Source organism: Blennius ocellaris (assembly GCF_963422515.1).
Source record: "Blennius ocellaris genome assembly, chromosome: 9".
Taxonomy (NCBI): domain Eukaryota; kingdom Metazoa; phylum Chordata; class Actinopteri; order Blenniiformes; family Blenniidae; genus Blennius; species Blennius ocellaris.
Genome location: NC_137658.1, coordinates 12724958 through 12738284, shown reverse-complemented (window position 1 = coordinate 12738284; position 13327 = coordinate 12724958). Strand labels below are relative to the sequence as shown.

Here is a 13327-nt window from a genome sequence, read left to right as displayed (position 1 = left end):
CAACAAATGACAATCATTAGAGTAATGGACCATAGAATCATAATTACAAACTGCTTTCAGAATATCTTAAATCAAACAGGAAAAAAAGTAAACACGTGCTGAATTCACCACAACAAATCCAAATTAAAAAGATGTATATCTCTAGTCAAGAGTGACACCTACTGGACTTAAAAAGTACAAACCCACAGATCCTCAGACGAGTGTCAATTAACAGATATTTACAGAAACTACAGTAATTTACACCTACACTTATCTTAAAGGACTGGTAGAGTATATGCTTAGCAGAGAACTCGAACCATGTGAGGAAAATATCCCAACTATGAAGGAACATCACTTATTATAAGCTAGTATCCACATGGCTATTAGTATATACAATATAGGACGAAAACATACTGCAACCACATCCAACACGTAATGAGCACTTTGTACACAACACATGGAGTAGTAATCAAAGTAAAATATACTCAAATACTTACAATGACTCACACAAGCTCATACGAGCTTAATTCTCTTCCACACCCACATGGCAGCCATGGTCAACTGAACAACGCCGCTCCAGAAAAGAGTAATGGCACTCTTCGCTGCCAGTAGGTGGCACACTAACACACAGCACCTCAACTCAATAGAATCCACACAACATCGTCAGTATAGTAAACAATAACCATTAATGATGAAACAACCATTCGGCAGTGAAGTCAGCCAGCTGCCAGAAGAAATTAAACGTTTGTTCGGCAGGACTGTTCATACTCCCAGGAGAAGATGACCCATTTCCTTCACATTGGGAGTACAGAACATGTCTAGGAGGTATTGGACAAAGATAAAAGTAGCTGATTACAGCCAAAGCAAACAAGGAAAGAAGAGTGAAGAAAGATAATATGTTTGGTTAAAAAAAAAAAAAAGTATACCTATGTCTTCAGTGGTCTTTGTCCCACTGTGTTGTCCACTAGTAGATGGCACAGATGATGACAGGTCTTCCATTCCTCTGGAGGTAACTTTTGAGAGTGCTGGGATTTATGTGAAAAGGCCAATTTGGTGTTGGAGTCCAAAGCATGAAATGCATGAGCTGTGACGAAAACTTAGCAATTCCTAATTTTCAGCTCCTGTCCCTATTTGGGCTTTTGGGTATTTTGTTGGGTTTTTTTTAATGACAGAAACCTTTTAGCCCCATCTTGCGCTCCAACCTGTATGAATACAACCTGATGGTGAAGGTACCCTCTGCCTCTCACGACCCCCCCCCCACCCACCCACCCACCCACCATTACCCCAGGGGGATACACTGTTGTGGTGCAGAAGATTTATTTCGCCAAGAAGGGAAACAAAATCGTGGTCGTGGTATGAATACAAACATGTGAATAACAGCAATAAGTCAATAAAAGTCACAAAAAGATATGACATAAACCTACCAGACTTTATATTATGTAAAGACAAATTAAGCAGAATCAGAGACAGAAAAAGAGTGAGCAAGAGTGGAGTGAGATATAAAAGAGAAAAACACAAAACATAAAAGAAAAAGGCTGGTGGGGCAAAAGCAACAGACTATGTCCAGATTACACAAAACATTTGAACAGGAGTTTTAAAAGTCAAACATAAGCCGTTATTCAATGCAGAGACAAGTCATTGTGATCAAATGTAACTACTTATACGATCCGTTTAAAAAAAAACAAAAAAAACAAAACAAAACTCTGTCGACCGTGACAGAACTCAACTTTCTTCCGGTTCGTTGTCCATAGCGTCCATAGCAACGCCCGCCGTAGCAACAAGAAAATCGTAGGATTGCAACAGTTTGATTGATCCAAGTTGGAAGAATGTAAGTCAAAGCGAATAAACTAGGGTCGTATACATAAACCATAATGCATAATATGAGAATGAAGTGCATATTTGTTGCTAAAAAGAAAAAAAAGTGATCAAAACAAAGCTAAAACCACAAACTATCTTACAATCCAGCATTTTCCCAACCGAAAATAGTTTTTCTTTCCAGCCAGGAGGAAAGTCGGCAGTCACGTGACCTGATGTTATTCCCATAGAAAAGACTGGACCAATGAAACTTAACCTTCTCGCTTTCTTCAGGGGGCTTTTTGTGAAATGACGACATATGTGTGCAGTGGACCAAAGTAGGTATTACACAATTTGGAGTGAGACTGGGTCGTCCGTTCCCAGGTAGTGCAGGGCCTTCTTACCATCATGATCCCTCTCGTTGACGCTGGCTCTGTAACCTCGCACAAGCAGCACCATGACTGCAGTGCGTCCGTGTATGGCTGCGATGTGCAGAGGTGTGTATCCCCCGTGTGCCTTGCTGTTGACGTCCACATGAATGCCTCTTCTCTGGGGAACGTCCATGAGTTTGTGTATCATCTCGCAGTTGCCGTCCTTGGCAGCCCAGTGCAGCGCTGTGAAGCCAGACATGAAGTCTTTCTTCTGGGCGAGGCGAGCATCCCGCAGCAGCAGAGCGTGAACGTGCCCCCACTGCCCAGCAGCACACTTCACCAGCCACTCATGAGCCAGCGGCTCCAATGGCACAGACTTGCAGCACTTGGCACCGTGTATGTGCTCATCCGCTGGCGTTGTGCCCTTGGCGTGGGGCCTCACCTGGGGGACAGTTGGGGGACGTGTGTCCACGCTCTGTCTGGCTTTCCAACTCTGGGACTCCCTCAGTGTCCCCTTCGTGCAGACGGATGGATTAGATGGTAAACTTGCTCGCGCAGAAACTTTGCCTCCCTGCTTGTCTGAGTTTTTACGCAGACGTGCGCCCTGGCGGGGGTCTCTCGGGGGGGATTTCACTGCGATGACAGCGAACACAGCCCCGGACTCCCCGGCTCTGCTCGCTTGATCCCCGCTGATGTTCAGCACTTTGACGGTGGTCGCGTCCGCGACGGCGCGCGCGTTTCTCGGTGACATCCTCCTCTTCTGCGCGCTCTCCACGCGCGCACCGCAGCGGTTCCCATTTGTCTGTGAAAGCGGGGAGGGGCCGCACAGGTTGTTGTTCTCCGCGTCGGGGGACATTAACTCTGATCGGCGCGGCGATGCGCACGAAAAATCGGAGTTTCGACTCGAGAAACTGTCGTCCGTCTGCGTCTTGCGCGCAACATCGCGCGGCACGTCTCTAGCGAAGTCCTGGTATCTTTTCTTCGCCACCACGAACTTCACCTCGTCGATCTGTTTCACCACAGCGACGCTGTTCACGAGCTTCTTGAAAAGCTCTCTATTGTGCTGCTTTTCCGCGGGATCGCCGCAGCTGATCGCGCTCCTGAAATGGTTGAGCAGCTCAGAGTTCTTCACTTTCCCTCCGTGCTCCAGCAGAAAACACAGAAGGTCCTCCTGCGTTAGAGGCATGTTGTCCCAATAGAAGAGGAGACAGCAGAGCTTTGTTTGAGGAGAGGCTCTGGGATAATCCCTGTCTACTCCCCCCTTCTGTTGCCCCCCTCCTCCAACCTGCTGCTTCCGGAGCTTCTCAAATAAAACCAGCCCTTCACTATAATAATAATAATAATAATAATAATAATAATAATAATAATAATAATAATAATAATAATAATAATAATAATAATAATAATAATAATAATAATAATAATAACTTGGGGGGTGTTGGCTGGAAACAAAAGACAAATCAAATACAGATTGAAAATCATCATATAATTATGCATTACGCATTTAATTATTTAATGGTGTATTTATTACTTTAAATTTTGGCACATTTAGTCCTTTAAAGGTTGTATAATGTGTTATAAAAAAATTGTGGCATTTCATTGTTTCAGGTGTTTTCTCAAAAAGAAAAGCAATTTGTAAATTTCACAAACTCTCTAAATAATATATTGTAACGATCAAATTGGAAAATGCATATCCTCTAATAATCAAATTCATTGGGATCAAATATTTGCATTTGGAAGAAATCATGATATAAAGTAGAGATGATAGTAAAATGGTCCCTGAAAAATAAACTATATAAATAAATAAACAAACAAACGAGTGCACGAAGGGAGCAAATAAATAACATGCTTCTGGAACCTTTCTGTCTAAGCATTATGAAAGAATGTCCTTCTGAAATATTAAAATGTCTAGATTTAATTCATTGGATGGTGAAGCAGGATATTGAGAGCTGTAATATCGCCCTCCAGCACCGAGGGGGTGTTGCCTCCAAGTAGCCATATTGAAAGGAGCGCGTGTGCGTGTGTGCGTGCGCGCACATAGAGAGAGCGAGAGAGAGAGACCGAGAGCGAGAGAGATGTGTGTGTGTGATGTGGAGAGCAGGTCGGGCTGAAGACACTATAATTCCCGCACACAGCCACTTGTAACGATGGCGGCCGGTGAGGTGGATGTCTTCGCAGTAAGTATGATGATTGTGTTTGTCGGCAAGGCCGATGATTCGGAGGCGCACGCAGAGATCAGGGCAGGACATCGCGCATGTCGGTCAGGTGTATTTAAAGAGAACGGCGTGATCATGATGCAGCAGGATGGCTGCGGTCGGAGGAGGGGAAGCCTGGCTTTATGTACGTGGATCCAGAGGAAACGCGGACTCGCGGCTCGGTGGGAAATAAAGCCAGCGCCCTGACGGGAGGAAAGCGCACTCCATCCTCCACATTGTCCTTCTCTCTGCGCATCATTACTGTGCTGTTGGCCGTGTCAGCACCTCTGACAGGTGCGCATTGGGCATTTGAATGAGCACGTAGGACAAGCAGGCGGTGAGCGACTCGGTTAAGAGGATAAACATAAGTAGCAGCCCCATGTTAAGTGGTAGCTGCCGCGAAACAACATCAGCAGAAAGAAAGAAAAAAAAACACCACGAGCATGCGTCAACGTGTGAATCATACTTTACGCACGCATGCAATTCAACGTGCCATCCACAGGTTGCTCTGGGAAGGATGGGACGCTGAAGTTGATGTTTGTGTAACTCTGGAGGAGGAAGGGGGTTATGGGTACCAGGGCAGCCAGCAGCTTGGATATCCTCCCACCCTGCGAAATAACACCCGGATAAAGGGCCCTTGTGTGTGTGTGTGTGTGTGTGTGTGTGTGTGTGTGTGTGTGTGTGTGTGTGTGTGTGTGTGTGTGTGTGTGTGTGTGTGTGTGTGTGTGTGTGTGTGTGTGTGTGTGTGTGTGTGTGTGTGTGTGTGTGTGTGTGTGTGTGTGTGAGTGACACAGAAACGGATGATTGTTGTATTGGACACATCCTGGTACTCATGATGAGCCTTTTGCAAGATGCCAGGGTCCCAGGATGAGGCTGGTAGGGGAACAAGCCCTTCAACTTGCCAGATTATCCAGACCAAGCGAAGCATGTTCCCATCAGATAGTGCTAAAATAGACGTAAATATTTGTATCTCATTTTCAATTAAATCTATTTAAACATGGAACGCACACACAACACCATGACTGGGAAATCTGTGTTTTTTATGTATACAAACAAAATAAATGCAAATTACAATACCAGAAGAAAATCCTGATCCGTATGCAAACAGTGGTTTAAACTATATTATTTGATTAAAACGTACATTTTCAGATCTGGATTTATAAGCATAATGAACATTGATTAAGATTTTAAAATAAGATATATATTTAAGCTTATGAGTATTACAGATTTCTTTAAAAAGAGCTGATAGATATTTCTAATTTAGATGTCTGTAAAGAGCAGTTGTGCTTTTTATTGCGTGATCCAAACTGAATTTAATAGCCTTATTATATATTCTGGAAAAAAAACCCATTATGGAGGATTATAAGGAAGTATGAGATCACCACTTCGGGTGAGAAAAAACTTGTGTGCATGAGTTTGGGATGTCGTCAAGCTTTGTTCAGGGGGGTTTATTCTCTCACACTCTACTAACTCCTGTGCTAAACTAAAGCTTTTTATTAATGACTTAAAACACTCAGCGTGAGATCAATGCTGCATAATTCAAATAATTGTCTTGAGTGGAGGAATACAGTTTGGAGCATCACAGGCCTTTTTATAGATCAGACTCTTCAGTCTGTTAACTGGAAGACGGAGAGAATGAGAGGTGACCTCATTATGAGTAATGCAGTATGATGTTTCTAATGTTGCAATATTATTGATTTTTTGTTATTATTGTTGTTATAAATGCTACAATAGACACATGATTGGATTGTGAATGATGTTTGTTATTAAACACTACTTCAGAACGAAGAAAAGCGAAACATGGAGCTCGGTGGCCATGTGGGGTTCGACAGCCTTCCCGATCAGCTGGTCAGCAAATCAGTTGCACAGGGATTCTGCTTCAACATCCTGTGTGTCGGTACGTCCCGGCACAGTGGGCGCCGCAGTACATACTTCATTCAGTGATATAAAGCCCACATTGTTGTGCAGCAATACCGCATCACCGAGTCTTTCTGTGTGCTTTGCTTTTGCTTTGCTTCCAGGTGAGACGGGGATCGGCAAGTCGACGCTGATGAACACTCTATTCAACACAACGTTTGAAAATGAGGAGGCCAGCCACTACGAGCACGAAGTACAGCTGCGCCCACAAACGTACAATCTGCAGGAGAGCAACGTCAACCTCAAGCTGACCATCGTGCACACTGTCGGGTTTGGAGACCAGATCAACAAAGAACAAAGGTACAGATTGTTGATTTCAGGACTTATTGGATAATGTCAAGTAACAAATCCAAATCAAAAGACAACAAATAAGACATTAGGATTTGATAAATACTCAATGATTGGAAAGAAATAATTCAGTCATTTTTTTGTTGCGTTAAGCAGCCTAATAGTCGAGAGACTGAATTAACAGAAAAGAAGCAAAAGACAACATAAGCATTCGTTATTGTAAGAGAAATGTTGGCTGTTTACCATCTCTCCCTCTCGTTCTCATAGTTCAGCCAACATACTGTGTGATTGTAGAATTGGGAATTAGCTATGCCCTGCTGCTGGCATGTGTGCTGCGAGGGAAGAAATTTAATAAGGGAATGGCTGGTAAGAACAAATGCAGCACCAGAGCTCCAACAGCAGGAAGTATGAAAGTCTTGACATTGTTGGCTGCGCAACTGCCAGCGTGCAGAGTTTGTTCCCAGAATACTGACGCGTCTCTCAAACAACAGGAGGGCAGCTAAGTGAAGCTTAATGTCCATGCGTGTGTGAATACTGCAGTGATGCTTCTGTTTGTGAAACCTTTGCGCAGCTTTAAGCCCATTCTTGAGTATATCGACGCCCAGTTTGAGCGTTTTCTCGAAGAGGAGCTGAAAATCAAGCGGTCCCTGTTTAACTACCACGACACGAGAATCCACATCTGCCTCTATTTCATCGCTCCCACCGGACACTCGCTCAAGTCCCTCGACCTCGTCACGATGAAGAAACTGGACAGCAAGGTGACGAGAGTCGCTCGCTCTGTGCATTTCATCCCGGGTGTGAACGCCTCCCCCCGGGCTGTCGCTCATGTCACGGCTCTCCACTCAGGTGAACATCATCCCCGTTATTGCGAAGGCCGACACCGTTTCCCGGAGCGAACTGGACAAGCTGAAGATCAAGATTATGAGCGAGCTGGTCAGCAACGGCGTGCAGATCTATCAGTTTCCAACGGAGGACGAGGCGATAGCAGAGATCAACTCCTCCATGAACGTGAGTCCAAAGGGCAAAACCTTCCCATTGTGTGGTAGAAATCCTGGGCATGATGATGCTGATGTGAATTTTATGTACGTAATTTTTTTAATAATGTCTGACACTCTGCTACAGACTCATCTTCCTTTTGCTGTGGTTGGAAGTCTTGAGGACGTTAAAGTGGGAAATAAGATGGTGAAAGCAAGACTGTACCCCTGGGGGTCAGTGCAGGGTGAGTCCACTCAATTGGTTTGACAAGACTCCAAAAACTATTTGGAGTCCCGCAAAACTATTAATAAAACCATTAATATCAATATTCTGACTTGCTAAAACATTTCCAGTGAAGGCTAAATAGCCGGTTTGTTTTTGTTTTTTTTACCCCCAGTGGAGAATGAGAGCCATTGTGATTTTGTGAAGCTGAGGGAGATGCTGCTGCGTGTGAACATGGAGGATCTCCGGGAGCAAACACACGCTCGTCACTATGAGCTGTACCGCCGCTGCAAGCTGGAGGAGATGGGCTTCAAGGACACAGGCCCTGACAGCCAGTCGTTCAGGTGAAATTAGGGATAGCAGTGATGTGATGCAGTTGGGCAATTTACTTCCACTGCAACAACGTAAAAAGCTTTTATACCAAACAATTTGAATAATTTGTACTCGATAAATTTATTTATCTTGCTTTTGACAGCCGTTTCATGTGTCACCCTAATGGAGCAAGAATTACATTTTGATTCAGTAGGCAGTGATAATTGGTGTTGTCAAATTTATGATAATAATGTGAATTGATTAGTTCATGCAACCAAAATAAGGGGGAAAAAAACAAAAATAAGAGGGCATTGACTCAAAGGGAACTTTCTCAGGATAACACATTTTCTATGATAAAAGAAGTGTTTGAGTCTTTTTAAGGAGAGAAAACTAAAGGTTTTCATGATCTGATGAAGACGAATTGTGAAAGAAAGCATAAACTGCTGTCATTTTTTAAATTCACTTCTTATTCCTTGTCTTTGGCTTCTCGGTTTTCATGGACAATGTTGTTCTTCGTTACAACCAAATGAAATTCCAAGGAAAAGTATTAGTTATTTTTAGACTACATTTCATTATTCAAGAAATGCATACATGATTGATCATTTCAGATACGTTTCAATCCATCCAAGCTTCTTGCTCAGCTCATGAATGCATTCATCTGTTTGCAACTCCCTCTCTTACATTAAAAAATTAATTAACAGTTTTATTCAGGATTATTGAGTTAAGCCAGCTTTTTATACCTCTTTTTTTTCTTTTTTCTTTTTTGCATTTGAGACATAGTATATTGTTGTTTTTCTGTTTTTTGTAAACCAATGGGTAAATTATGAATGGATGCAATTGTTATATATATACACACACACACACACACATATATATATAATATATATGTGTGTGTGAGTGTATATATATATATATGTATATATAAATCATTTTTCTCTAATGTCCAGCCTTCAAGAGACCTATGAAGCTAAACGGAGGGAGTTCCTGGTGGAGCTGCAGCGCAAAGAAGAGGAAATGAGACAGATGTTTGTCAACAAAGTCAAGGAGACCGAAGCAGAGCTGAAGGAAAAGGAAAAAGAGGTAAGATAGCTTATCTTACAATAACTCCTGACTGAGGGGGCGTTTTACATATTTCACGGTTTCATTTTTTTAACATCTTATCTAGCTTCATGACAGGTTTGAGCAGCTCAAGCGGATGCACCAGGAAGAGAAGAAAAATCTGGAGGAGAAAAGACGAGAGCTGGAGGAGGAGATGAACGCCTTCAACAGAAGAAAGGTTGCTGCTGAGACTCTGATGGGACAGGCGCTTCAAGGTTGCTCACAACAGCCATTCAAAAAGGACAAGGACAAGAAGAAGTAAGTCAGCTTCAGTCTATTTACTTACCGTGCGTCATGTTTTCTGTTCTAAGCAGTTCTTTTTATATTTCACGGTTGTTAACACGGCCAATGAAGTCACAATGAATCAACAACACTGAAAATCTCTCCTGGTTTTCAAGGTTAAAACACTCAATCTCACATTCAGGTCGTATTCGCAAGACATGGACGTGTATTACCTTAACCAGTCTATGTGGAGTTGATTTTGAAAGGTGGAGCCTGTAGGATGTGATTAATGAGATAGTATTGTCTTCCCAGAAGCGACGCTGGTCTAGAAACTGATCCAGGGACAGATTTAAACTGACACTGTGTGCCCAGACACTGTAGGAGGGGTTACAGCTTGCATGAGGCAGCCTGATGCTTATGTCTCTGCAGGCTCACCTGCCAGACTGCATCTCAGGCGGTGGTGGTGGTGGTGGTGGGGGGGGGGGGCACTTCTGTTTGTATATGACTGGGCTCACCGATGCTCACTCCACATGCGGCACAGATGATACTCAGACATCCCACATAGAACTGTAATCATTTTTACAGGTGGAAACATTAGACGTCAGGACAATTTATGCACGCTCAAAACTCACGTATGCAGTCTGTAGCCGGGATTATCTTTAAAAATCATCATACGGACAACTGTCATTGTCATTGGAGAGATAAAAACAAATGCACATTTTTGTATCCAGTTTCACTAATAATGCAAGGTGTTATAGGATTGATTCAAACAGTAAATCCACATAAGGCTGGAGTTCTGTATTTTCTTGTTTGGGTGATCCTTTTGGCTATTCTGTATAACCATTTTCTAGAGAACTCAATAAATACCTTTAAATGCTAGAACTGCTAAAGATCAGTAACATAAATGTCAAATGAGTTTTCCCAAGATATGTTGCGTTAAAAACTTCAAGATTCTGATTGTACATATGAGCCACAAGGGACCTGAAAAACACAGCTTCTAACCCTAACCCACAGACATGGACGTCATGTCTTTGAGTTGTTATTTGGACTGGATGAAATGAGTTTGACACACCTGGCCGAACTGTAAGCTTGAAGATGATGCATTTATCGGCTTTCTGATCTGACTTTCAAACATCAGGCTGCATCAATTTATCAGTTCCGTCTGCCTTTGTAACAGGATTTTTAAAACACTGTAAGAGGGATTCATTCTTTGCACCAAACAAAAGTGTGTTGAATCTGATCAAGTGTTTTAATTTTTTTGCCACAAATGCCAAACTTAGAATCTAAATCTGATGGAACTTTGAGATATTGGGGAGAAAAATGTAATAGATGGAAAGGAAAGAGGTACTTCCTGATGTCACAACACTGTCACAGTCATTTGTCAGTTGTCATGTTTCATTTCTGTCATACTTCCCTTCATTTTTTCCTTTGCCATATTTTGTCTTATTTCTTTTCCCCTTTCAGTTGATTAGTGGATCAAACGTCCAGGGACACCAGGAATGTGTGCGTCGTCAGCATGGGGGGAAAAGAGACTGTCATGTCTGACGTTACTTACTGACACTGTATGTGTGGACTGACTATGTGAGCCTGATTACTGTGAAGGCTACAAGCCTCTGTGTACTTTGGGATCACAAAGGTAGCTTTGCTCAGTGTGTTTGATTTGTCCCTAATGCTGACTATGCTCGACACATGATAACAAATCCAGGGCTTGTTTTCATAACGTGTAGCTTTTGTTTTTTTATGTTCTTGCCATGAATGCGTGTTCATCTCCAGCCGTGTATATGAGTCTCTGCTTCTCTGCGAGACATTAACACAACTTAAGCCGCGGTTCCACCGCGCAGTACGTGCCGGAGCGGGGCAAAGTGGGAGGCACATTGTCGCCCCTCCTAACAGAACCATTCCACGGTGCTAGGTACCTCAATGGAGGGGTGGAGGAAAATCGTAGCATTCTTTCCGTGCCACCCACAACCTGTTCCACCCCGCGACATCCCGGCACAGAAAGTGCGGTGGAAGCGTGGCTTTAGTAGGAAAAGGAGGCGAGCTCTGCACTGAATGTGATCAGACGTTATCTATTAATGTGAAATAACCGTTTGCATATGAAAGAACGTGCTAAATGTTTGTTCAATGTACATAAAAAGATTGGACTTTTGATCGTTGACATTTAAAAGAAATTTTGTCTGAACACTATTTTATGCAACCTTATAAAGAACATAACTGAGTATTTCTTCAGTAGGTCTGATAAGTAAGTATTTAGCATTATTTAAATTCAAAATAAGTACAAAGTTGAAAAAAGAAATAGAGGATCAGCTCATCTGTAGTGTGAACCCATTCACCTTTCAACAACCTCAGCACCCCGGTCATCCATTACATCCGCCTTTTTTTTTTTTTTTTAAACGATTCATTCATACCCACTAACGTGATGCTTTTTATCCATTAACAATTTAGCATCTAATTTTGCTTGAGTCTTCAGTCAGAGATGGTAACATTTTAAAAATTCACTAAAATCTGTACTAAATTTTTGCATGTCATGTGTTGCTGAGGTTTATGTAATGATGGTCGGACTAATGAATGGCCTGGTTTTTCTTTCCTTTTCATAGCTTCTTTAGTCTTCCATCTGCGTGCTCCTTAACCTCAGGAAGGAATTTGAATTAGAAGACTTTCTACCACATCAAACGATGACAGACTAACAATCAAGTGTATTATTTTTACATTGTTTGATAAAGATTTATAAAAATGAAGCACCCCTGGAAGTGAGGCACCTCAATCTTCCACATCTAGGTGGAAATGTGGGTGAGGAAGAGGGGTCTGGACCCACACCTTCCTCAGAGAAACAGGTAAAAGGCTGAATACATTATTTATGGATCCACAAAAATTGCCCTTGAGAAATGTTTCTGTTTATTGTTCTCCCAAAATTGACAAGGAATTTCCTCGATTGATGTCCCTCAGCAGCACTCTGTAGCATGGTCTCTGCATGACTCCTAAATGTCATCTTTCAAGTATTTAAAGATATCCTTTGCCAAAATCCTCTGTTTGCCATGTTTTGCCTGTAGTATCAGACTGATGTCAGTTCACACTGTGAGATAAAGAGTAATCTATTATATGCTGTTAAAGATTGTTAAGTGAATCATATTATGATTTAGAAGCACTTTAAATCAACCATAGTACAAATAATATATTTAATCATATATTGTGTCTTGTCATACATACATACATGTGTCTGTAAGATTTAGATAAAGGCATTTCAGAGTTTACACTGCAAAGTCTATATATTCTCTTACATGGAAATATCCGGGATGTATGTAAATTAAAGGTTAGTTCTCCTAATGTCAGTAGATCTGTGTGGACCCTTGCAGATTTGTAAATCCTAATGGAATAAAGACTTTATTGAAAATGTGCATTTTTGTCTTCGTGAATCTAGTTTTGGGAAGGAAATGGACAGAGTATTCAACAGTAAACTGGTCTGACTGTAGCTGTCGTGAGTTCCTTCTAGATTGTTCCAGAAACGTGGCTGTGTGCTTCAGTCTAAATTCGACGGGGACGAACGTCCAGTGTGATATCTTGGTAACACATTTCTCACGTACGAATCTTACCATGACTTCTTAATTTGCCTAAATAAATTCCCATAAATAAATCCTGATTTTACGGTTATTTGTTCCTATTATTTATTACTGATCGTTTTTACGGAACGACGATGTAGGAAGGCAAATGACTGTGCCACTTGATAGTAAATGTATGTATTTCATCACGGTTGATCAATAATCACTAATAATTTAGTGATTTATAATTTATCGTCTTGACACAGTTAACGCACACTATCTTCACAGTTTCCTGCCATGTCCCGCCTTCTCCTTTGTTGATTGGTCGTGCAGCATGACAGAGGCGGGACTTGTGTCCAGTTTCGAATTGGATCCAATTGAAAAGTGGATCCGAAAGCGTCATCGTGTGCGGGCCAAT

The 13327-nt window shown here is 42.1% G+C and overlaps 2 protein-coding genes across 4 annotated transcripts in view; one reads left to right on the top strand and one right to left on the bottom strand.

Moving 5' to 3' along the window:
- septin8b (septin 8b) overlaps nucleotides 1–12619 on the top strand; it is a gene marked incomplete at its 3' end in the record, with an annotated part of 51776 nt that extends 39157 nt beyond the window's left edge. Inside the window, exons 1-10 of one of the 3 annotated variants that reach the window (XM_080501720.1) lie at nucleotides 4181–4321; nucleotides 6122–6236; nucleotides 6361–6556; nucleotides 7116–7302; nucleotides 7391–7552; nucleotides 7667–7763; nucleotides 7917–8085; nucleotides 9001–9133; nucleotides 9219–9409; nucleotides 10838–12049. In XM_080501720.1, the coding sequence (XP_080357846.1) occupies nucleotides 4292–4321; nucleotides 6122–6236; nucleotides 6361–6556; nucleotides 7116–7302; nucleotides 7391–7552; nucleotides 7667–7763; nucleotides 7917–8085; nucleotides 9001–9133; nucleotides 9219–9409; nucleotides 10838–10841 (1284 nt within the window). In that variant the 5' untranslated portion in view covers nucleotides 4181–4291. Of the gene's footprint in view, nucleotides 1–4180; nucleotides 4322–6121; nucleotides 6237–6360; nucleotides 6557–7115; nucleotides 7303–7390; nucleotides 7553–7666; nucleotides 7764–7916; nucleotides 8086–9000; nucleotides 9134–9218; nucleotides 9414–10837 lie in introns of those variants that run through there. The other 2 variants (XM_080501722.1, XM_080501721.1) reach the window with 2 other exon arrangements.
- On the bottom strand, nucleotides 2119–3330 carry sowahab (sosondowah ankyrin repeat domain family member Ab; the record flags this gene model as incomplete). Its single annotated transcript, XM_080501751.1, has 1 exon — nucleotides 2119–3330. The coding sequence occupies one exon, from the start codon at nucleotides 3328–3330 to the stop codon at nucleotides 2119–2121; it is 1212 nt and encodes a 403-aa protein (XP_080357877.1).
- Nucleotides 12620–13327: the final 708 nt, after the last annotated feature.